The 9,194-nt window shown below is 46.1% G+C and overlaps 1 protein-coding gene and 1 long non-coding RNA gene across 2 annotated transcripts; one reads left to right on the top strand and one right to left on the bottom strand.

Annotated features, from left to right (window-relative positions):
• The first annotated feature begins 1,705 nt into the window (after positions 1-1,705).
• On the top strand, positions 1,706-3,353 carry STBD1 (starch binding domain 1). Its single transcript, XM_005492165.4, has 2 exons — positions 1,706-1,997; positions 2,108-3,353. Exons 1-2 carry the CDS (start codon positions 1,760-1,762, stop codon positions 2,908-2,910), a joined length of 1,041 nt encoding a protein of 346 aa, XP_005492222.2. The 5' UTR covers positions 1,706-1,759; the 3' UTR covers positions 2,911-3,353.
• A 2,133-nt stretch (positions 3,354-5,486) lies between these two features.
• Positions 5,487-9,150, bottom strand: LOC113459915 (uncharacterized). Its single transcript, XR_012580534.1, has 3 exons — positions 8,797-9,150; positions 7,851-7,918; positions 5,487-7,037 (listed from the first exon to the last, which is right to left on the bottom strand). It is a non-coding gene; the product is annotated as an uncharacterized LOC113459915 (long non-coding RNA).
• Between the last annotated feature and the right edge of the window lie 44 nt (positions 9,151-9,194).

The raw sequence follows: 9,194 nt of genomic DNA, 5'->3' as shown, positions 1-9,194 counted from the left end.
CTAGAGGGGAGGGAACCAAAGCCTTCAAAGGGATAAGTTACTGTCTGCCATGGTCTGTGCATTTGCTTCAGAGGAGGAACCTCAGCCCCCAGTTCTTTCCTGTTCAGCTGTGCTGAGGGCTGGCAGGGGGATGCCCTTTTCGTGTACTGCTACAATAATGAATGGCTTTTGCCTGCTGTGCTGCAGGGAGGTGACGGGGAAGCCTAAATTGCAGTGCACACATAATACTTACAGAACAGCAGCGTGGAGGTGCCCAGACTGGCAATCCCAGCTCAGCAAGGTAGGGCACAGACACAGAGCAGGGAACTGGCTGTTTTGAAGGCCAGGAAAAAAAAAGAATGTAAGTGAACAGCAAAAATATCACCTACTCTGCAAAGTTTCAGTAGTCAGCATGGGCCATTACAGCAAGGGTTAGTTCTCAGCACCAAGCCTGAGGAGCACCTTGAAGCACCAAGAGTGGTGAAAGAGAGGGCACTCAAGCCCTCAGTCACTGAGAAAGTGCCTGGCTCCACAACTCTTTCTTTCCCCTGTCACCGAGCAGGAGATGTGAGCAGTGCACTTTCAGCCCATGCCAGCACAGCCCAGTACCAAAATAGATATTTTGACTTAAGCACCAGCTCAGCACTTTGCTGGAGGAGATGGTTCCTCAGCTACTGTGGTAAGCAAAGAAAGGGAAGATATTTAGATCATGAATTCTGTCTCTCTGCACAGCCACCCTCCTCCATGCCAGCCATGCAGGCTGCACACTTGTGCTTCTATAAATTCGAGTGACATTTACTGTCCCGTTAAGCTGAGGGGGCGCTGCTGGAACTGACACTGAAAGATAAAGAAGTTCACACACTGGAAATAGACTTACTGCGACATCCACTTAGCCATTCTCTTCTCTAATGAGATACTGGGCAAAAGCTCATCAGTGGGTTTTAGAGAGCCAGTCATGACCACACCTTTGGTCAGATAAAGAGAATGGATTTTAAAAAGGCAGCAAACAGAACCGAGTGGGACTGCCTCCCCCACTCCTTCCCTGCTGGTAATCTTTGGCGTTATAAACATTTTCAGAGTTTGTCACTCCAGAACTGCCAGTTCAAAACACCAAGTCCCAAAGTGCATTTACTAAATTTCTCGGGTTTCTACTAAGATTTATCTGTATAACCTTTCCATTCTGAAATGGAGTTTGACATCATCACTTCAAGAGTAGTAAAATGAAAGTAAATTTAAGTAAACATCACATATCCTGTGCATTAATGGACTCTGAGCTCCTGATAATCCAAACAGCTTCCTGAGCATAATGCAGAAGCAGAGCAGGACAATGTTAAGGAAACCACTTGTAGTCATTAGAGTATGATGAAGAGATTACAAAATCAGTGAATTCATCTCACTTTTCAAAGATACCAGAGCAGGACAAGATTGTTACCAGCACAAGCATTAAAATTATCAGCAAATCAGTCCCCCTCAGCACATCCCTGTAGGAGCATCTAAGCCCACCAGCACGGCTAGAATTAAACCTGCCCTGTGTGACCCTGTCTTAATAGGGAGGCTTGGACTTAGATGCTCTCCAGAGGTCCCTTGCAACCCAGGCGCGCGAAGACTGGAAAACTTTCTCCGCTCTGACTTTGGGAGCCATGCCTTCCCACCGCCTCCACGGCGCGGCTCAGCCCGGCCCCGCCCGGCCCGCGGCGGCTCCTCCCCGGATCCGAAGCCCGGCTTAAAGCGGCGCCGGGGGGGCGGCCCCGACGGGGTCCCGCTGCAGCAGCGCCTGGCCATGGCCCGCGACCGCGGCCCGCCCGTGCTGCGGCCGCCCCGCGCCGCCGCGCTGCCCGCCGAGCCCCGCGGCTGGGGCTGGCTGGGCGCGGGGCTCTGGCCGGCGCTGCTCGTGGGGCTGCTGGCCGCCATCGTCGCCTGGTTCTGGTACGGGGACAGCGACGGGCGAGCCGAGGCGGGCGGCGAGGAGGCGGCGGCCGGCAGAGAGGAGCCCCGGCGGGCGAGCGCGGTGACTGCAGGTAGCGGGATGGGGAGGCGATGCCGCGGCTGTCCCGGGCTGCCCCAGCCTGCGAGGACTTGGGTTTGCCGGCGCTCAGCTTAACCCGTTCTCCCTCAATGTCTCTTGCAGAGGATGCTGCGACGGGCAGGGAGTCGGGGTGGCGGGAGGTGGCGGCTGCTGCCCCGTCCGGCTCTTGGAATCCAGGAGAGGATCTGGCGGCTGTTTCAAGGGAAGAGCTTAACCACGTCCCGAGCGGTGCAGTTTTGGGCGAACCCGTGGAGCTGGAGGAGCTGATCCCGAAGCGCGGTGCCACGGACCCGGGGGAGCATCCAGCTGATAAGGCCGGCAGCCAGGCAGGCGAACTGGAAACCCAGGTGGGACAGGCAAGTGACGGATGGTGCGTGATGAACTTGGCAGGGGCCTCTGACAATGAATGTAAGGACAGAAGTGAGGAGCAGCCATGTCAGCCAGCTGAGAGGAGGGACTTGGACCATGAAGAGTGGGAAGTTGTTTCTGAGCACCTGGTCGAAGGGAAGGATGGCAGCATGGAAGACTCAGACAGTAAAGAATGGGAAGTAGGAGACTGCTGTGATGGGGATTCAAAAGCAAAGCGAGTTGCAGCCGTGCCCCCCATGTTCCAGAACATCCACGTGGCTTTCCGAGTGCACTACATCACCCACTCTGACACACAGCTCATCGGTGTCACGGGGGACCATGAGTGTCTGGGCCAGTGGCACAGCTATGTCCCCCTCAAGTGTGACAAGGATGGCTTCTGGTCCGAATCCATCAGTCTGCCCGCGGACACCAGAGTAGAGTGGAAATTTATCTTGGTGGAGAATGGCAAGGTCAGACGCTGGGAAGAATGCGGTAACAGGACCTTAGTGACTGAACACGAAGATCAAATTGTTCATCAGTGGTGGGGATACCATTAATGGGAAGGTGGAAGCTGCTGGTCTAATGGCAGGCCTGCCTAGGTGAACCACCGAGCCCCTAAACCTTAGGGAGGCTCCCCTTCTTCTTTAGAAGACCCTCTTGAGTGCAGAGCTCTGGAAATCCCGTATTGAACCATGTAAGCAGCAGATCTCTTTAGGAAATCTTTTGGCAACCTGAAGAATCAACTCTGAGTGCACGCTAAAGAGACACAAGGTAGGCTAAGAAGGCATGAGCAGCATTCCAAGCACCTGCTTGTCCAGGTGGATCTGGACCCTGGACTCAAGTGTTGCTTTGAGTGGGGCTATGGGAAGCATCTTGGTACCCACTGCTTGGGCTTGGGAAGCATACTGGGAGGTGTGGCTACCAATGTAACAGGAACTTAAGTGTTTTAATTTATGTAATGTATTAAGGAAACAATAAACATTTTCAGATTGACAGTTCATTATCAGTTGACCAGTGACCTCACTCATTTTGGTAACTTTGATCCAAGCGAGCCACTTGACCTGAAATCTTAGTGCTAAGCAAGTGCTGAGAAGTGGCCCTCCCTCTTGGAGTAACAAAAGGTTGAACCCCAAAATAGTTCATTCTCTACCCCTACTGTCCAGCAATCATCTCGGCTCAAATGAAAGGCTTGGCAGGCAGCTCCACTCCTGCTGAGGGGAGAGCAAAGGTCACAAAGGACTGTCACAGCTTAATGAATTACTTTGTCAGGGTGCGAGCAGGCTTTTATAAAAACCTGGAATGCTGTGATGGCCAGGGATTAGGGTTCTGCCTGGAACAGAGAGGGGTGGCATACTGATTAACAATACCACAGTATTGTTAGCAAATACTTGGCTTGAACTTGTAAATATTTTTTTAAGCCTAAGCTTTTCACCTTGAATTTATTTTAAGCTGTGGCCTTCTAGTAAGCCAGATGAAGTTGTATGCTTCCAGCATCAGCTAGGTGGTATCTTTATATGATAGAAGCAGAAACCTGCCCTGCTTCCCTGCCTTTTGTATTTTTAGGTACAAATACATGCTGCTGCTTGAGCAAGCTCCTCTCTCCATAATGCTGAACCAAGCATTACAAGACCAAGCCTGCAAACAGCCTTTGCCTTGAGTGAGCTTGGTCTCGGAGAGCAGAGTTTTGTAGATCTGCAAGTATACAAACTACAGCTTGGAAGAGGTACTTCAGAAAGCACATCACTAAATGCCTCTGCTAATTCCTTCCTGCTCTGTGCAGTGGAGCAGCCTGGATGTGTGAAATAGAATGGCTTTGGTGAAAGACTGGAAGATGAACTTCAGAGCTGACCTCCTGCATCTGGTGGGTTAATGGGCATCCAGTTGGTGGGACAGTGCTGGGAAGAACAAGTGTTGGCAATTTTCTTACCGGGACTTGGATACCAGCTGTTCAGTGAGGGAGGGTTGAGCTGCCTGCTTCTGCAGACCTGGCCACAAAACAGCTCAAGGAAAACCTGGGAGGGTATTGAGGGGAGGGGGAGGAGGGACAGAGACTGCCAATTCCAACCTGCAATTTGGAATTTTCATTTTTTATCCAGCAGAACAACTGCTGCATAAAAAATGAAAATTCAGCTGCATTCTTAGTACTTGGCTTTTCTCACAAAAAAACTGAAGTGGATACTATAGGTAATATTCAGCAGCAATAGAAGGTGATCTTCAGAAATCCCTGAAGCTGCCGCCTGAGCGTATTTATACACACGCCTGAGGCTTGTCTGAGGAGATTAACTGTGCTATTAGATTAAGTTATTCACCAGAAAGCTACTTAACCTATGCTAGAATAGATTCTCTAATGCAATGGTGAACATGTCAAACAGACCAACCCCAAGAACTCTTTTAAATTGAGAACAACTTAATTTTTTAATCAAGCACCCTGCACTTTGATCCCACAGACAACACAGTCCTCATGATTGTATCACCTTGCTGAATGATCAGCTAGGGTTTCTACCAAGACCTGCACTGGGCTTTTGCTAAAAAAACTCCAAGTTATTATGATAGTCCCAGCAGGACCTGTGGTACATAAATTAAATGGTTTGGGTATGGTGAAAGAAAGAAATCTGGATTTCAGTTTTTCTGGAGGAACCTATTAGTATTTTCTCCAAGTTCACAGGTGTGTTTTCTCATTATTGAACAATATTTGCTCAAAGGTGAAGGCAGATTTAAACAAAGTTGCCTTGCTGCATAAAAAAGATGCTGCTGAAATGGCTGATAGCTGTCTAATACAATGTCCTGGCTGTGAGACCGGTGCACCTATATGTGACAAACAACTTATTTTTCTTTGAATCTAACAGCCAGTGGCTCAAGAGATGTCCAAGCAAACAATAAACTGCCTCACTCATAGCTTGGCAAAGCCTGTAACCACAGAGCTACCTTTAAAGTTCACCTGCTCATACCCCTGACAAACAACTTCTGTCAAATTAGACAGAATTTGATTGCTTTAATGTGAAACACAAACTATTCCTTTTTGTCAAGTAGTTTGTTGCACAAATACTGAATGCTGCAGCTGGATGGTGAGCTGTGCAAGCAGCCTGAGGGGACTGGGCACAAGCCATTTTAATCAAACATGGTGTCTGTTACAACAGAGGGACAAGGAAACAAATTCTTTTGTCCGAGCTTGCAACACTGGTGCAAAAAGTATCTGAAACAGTGCAAAAAAATTATTAGGAAAACTAAAAAAATTTCTCCAATTAAAATACTGTTGGCAGAAACTGAGGATAGCTGAAGCACAACTCGGTAATTTCTTCTCCCCACACAAGATGCAAACTAAAGTTGGGTGAGTCCATTCTCCTTAAATGAATCACAGTACAGTGTGGAATTCAAGCTTCTACTGGAAGAATTTAGCTTAGACACAGGGAGAAATTCTTCCCGTTGAAGGTGCTGAGGCCCTGGCACAGGATGCCCACAGAAGCTGTGGCTGCCCCATCCCTGGAAGTGTCCAAGGCTGGTTTGGATGGGGCTTGGAGCAACGTGGGATAGTGGAAGGTGCCACAGCCCATGGCAAGGGGTTGGAAGGGGATTAAATTACCCTTAAAGTTACTTTCTGCTCTGTACTTCCTGCTAATTTAAAATAAGAGCTATAAACAAGAATTTTAAAATTGTAAGGGCTTTTTGTTCTTTAATTATTAATATTTAAAACCAACTTAAACACAATGGATCTACATGAAAGCAATCACTAATGCATACAGGGCCTTCACTTGGACAGCTTTCTCTCCTTTTCCTTGCATTTCTTTGTCTTCACCTCCTGAGTTCTGATCATTGGAGAGGTGGCTGAAAATAGCAAAAGAATAGATTAGCTGAACACCACCTTATGTTCCAAAGGCTGAGGACTCAGGTGCAGCCAGCTGAAGCTTCACAAAGTCCTCCCATAACAAGTTATGCTGTACCTATGAAGCCCTTACAAATGCAGCCTCAGTTTGCAATTCTTTATGTGACTACATACAAACCACTGAGGATATTAATGGATGGCAAAGAACAAAAATGAGAACACTTAGCTCTGACTTATTTATATAAATAGCTTGATTAGTTTTACTGACATCAGGTCACTTGTATGTCCCTGACACAAATGCACTGTGTGATGAGGGGAAATAATTTCCCAAAACTGTGCAATGAGACTTAAAGGAGAAAAGGGGAAGAGACTGGAACATGCAATTTAAGAAAAAGCACGGAGAAAAAAACCCCCATCTCATCTGGCATGCCAGGAGCTCATGCAACTAAGTTTTGGAAATCTTGCAGTTTGCATGAAAGCATTATCAGCTTGTCAAAAATTCCCTGTAATTGGCCATGACAGCACATGAGGACACCCCTGAGCAGCTGCCATGTTTGACATGTTAAGTATCCTGAAGCTTATTAGAGGTAAGGGGCATTGTGGAGTTAATCTAATTACTCTGCCAGGAGCAGGATAATGCACAAGTTAAACTAGTGTGTGCTAGTAAAAGCACAGATAGTGCTTCAGCAGGTACCAACAACAGTTGCTGGAGAATGGCTGTTTTTTCAATAAAACAGGAATATTTTTGGTAAATACTGGCACCTTGGTTTTTTTATCTGAGGTGATTCCACCAGGTTTTGCAGGCTCTCTATCTTGTTCTGTAGCCTCTTTGATGTGGGCTCACTAGTTCCATGGGCTGAGAAACTAGAGAAAAAATATTATCATCAGTAATAATAAAAAAGACCATTATAAATTATCTAAACATTCCCTTTAAACTGAAGTTCTTATGAAATAAAATCTACACCAACATTTTCAGTAAACCCCAGAACTTGACTAAATGTGTTACAGGAACCACAACAACTATTACAAACATTTTTTACTGCAAGTATTGATGTCAAGCATCCTTACAGCATTTTAATTTGAATAAAACAACTGAACAGGCCTTAAAATTAGTGGTGCATGAAATTTATATTCTGACTGTGTAATAGATTAATTAGCTGCTATGCTTTACTCAAAATTCATTTATCACAGAATTAACCTTCTGCCTGAACAGAACTGGGAGGGGGTGAAGGCACCCTGATCAGGATGTGGGATTGGACATACCTATTCCTGTGGCTGCTCCCTGGGGAGAGCCAAGCCTCCCTGGGACTGGGCTGGGCTCAGGTGAGGCAGCAGGGCCAGCTGCAATCTCATCAGGTGGGGTGGTTAAGAGCAAGTATCCAAATAAAGAACTCAAGAGCCTAAAATTTGGGCTCCAAAAATGTGACAATTCTATGGATGCTAATTACACAAGTAATTGGAAGTTATCGATTTTGGGTGTGCTTCTGTCAGCCTCTGAGGAGCTGCTTTCTAACAAGATACAGATTTTGGCAGGAAGTGCAACACCGTCTTTGTAATAGCACCTGGTAAGAGGTATTTGAGTAAATTCCTAGGAAAAAATACTGCATTGGGACTACATATTCTTCATAATATTCTGTAATGCTCCAGTTTGACATCAGTGCTGCCAGGAAAACTTACCAAGGGATGTCAGGAGCAGGGAAACACTCTGGGACTCAGGATCTGCAGGATGTGAGCAGGAAGGACGCCTGAAAGCAAAATAAGGGCAAAACCTGCATTCTGGAAGGGTTATGCTGAAGTGTGGTCATGCTAGCCAGCACCCACAGTGAGAATGTGAAGCTCTCATATGGAGCCTCCAGGTCTTAGCCATGGAAATGAAAAGTAAACAATATAAATATGTTTCAGAGCTCTTGCTTTGAGGGATGAAAGTGACATGAAAGCTTTGTTTTATAATTTCCAGGAAGCTCTTAGCATTATGACTAAAACAATACAATCAAGCTCAGCATTGTGGCTGTATTAAAAAAGCCTTAGAAACTGAGCCTCAACAGATTACTGTGAGAGGCAGGTTACTCAGGCAAGTCAAAGCACTTCTCACTGTCCTAAAATGTGTTTTTCCACTGTGCTTGCAGCAGCAGCCTCTCCAGCTGCAGTTTTGATTTAATCCTAATCAAAAATCATGAATTACATTTTTTTTAAATGAAGTATGCATACGGTCTGGATTAGAAACATCAGACTGTGTGCTGTATTGATTTTTCAACTTCATCTACTTCATTTTTTTTTACCAAACACATGTTATTATCATGTGTTTGGTAAAAACAAAAAAATCCGGCATTTGGATATTTACATATGGCAGGAAAAGAAGAAAGGAGCTCTGAACAAAAGTAAAAGGAAGCACTAAAGGCAAACAGTGTTATCACCTTGTATTTCCCTTCCACCTAAAGCATCTGAGTAACCCGGCAAACAACAAAAGCTTTGGAAGCTTCCAGATTATCTCAAGTTTATGTGTAAACCTGACCTTGCAAAAACACATCCCACACTGCTCCTAAGCATGTCAAGAGCCAGATCCCAGTTTCAGAGGGCACTGTAAGTACACAGCACACAACAGAAATAAACCTATTATTCTTACCCTGCATTCCTCATGGTTGTTAAAAGGGATTTTCTCCCACAATGGCTGCTGAGATCCACAGAGGGAAGTTCACTGTCTGAGCGTGTTAATTCTTGAAGAAATCCTCTTCAGATCCTGCAATGGTTCTTCCTTCAAAATGACCAGCTTGATAGGCTTCTGACATGAAATAACTCAGTTAAAAATTATTTGCAAAGGCACTCTGTTGTCAGTTCTTGCCCCAACTAATCCAAATGCATGTATTTTCTCCCCCTTGACTCTTGTTTTGTCCTTTTTAACCTGTGGCCCCAGATACTGCTGGGCTCAAGGGAGACACAGGAGCTCCTGGGGGTGTTTGCCAGGCAAACTCATTCCATGTTTGCCATGCAAACTCTGCAGCAGCTGAGCTGTCTGCAGATACA

This window comes from Zonotrichia albicollis, chromosome 5, assembly GCF_047830755.1.
Source record: "Zonotrichia albicollis isolate bZonAlb1 chromosome 5, bZonAlb1.hap1, whole genome shotgun sequence".
Classification (NCBI taxonomy): domain Eukaryota; kingdom Metazoa; phylum Chordata; class Aves; order Passeriformes; family Passerellidae; genus Zonotrichia; species Zonotrichia albicollis.
This window is presented reverse-complemented; position numbering and strand designations above follow the sequence as displayed.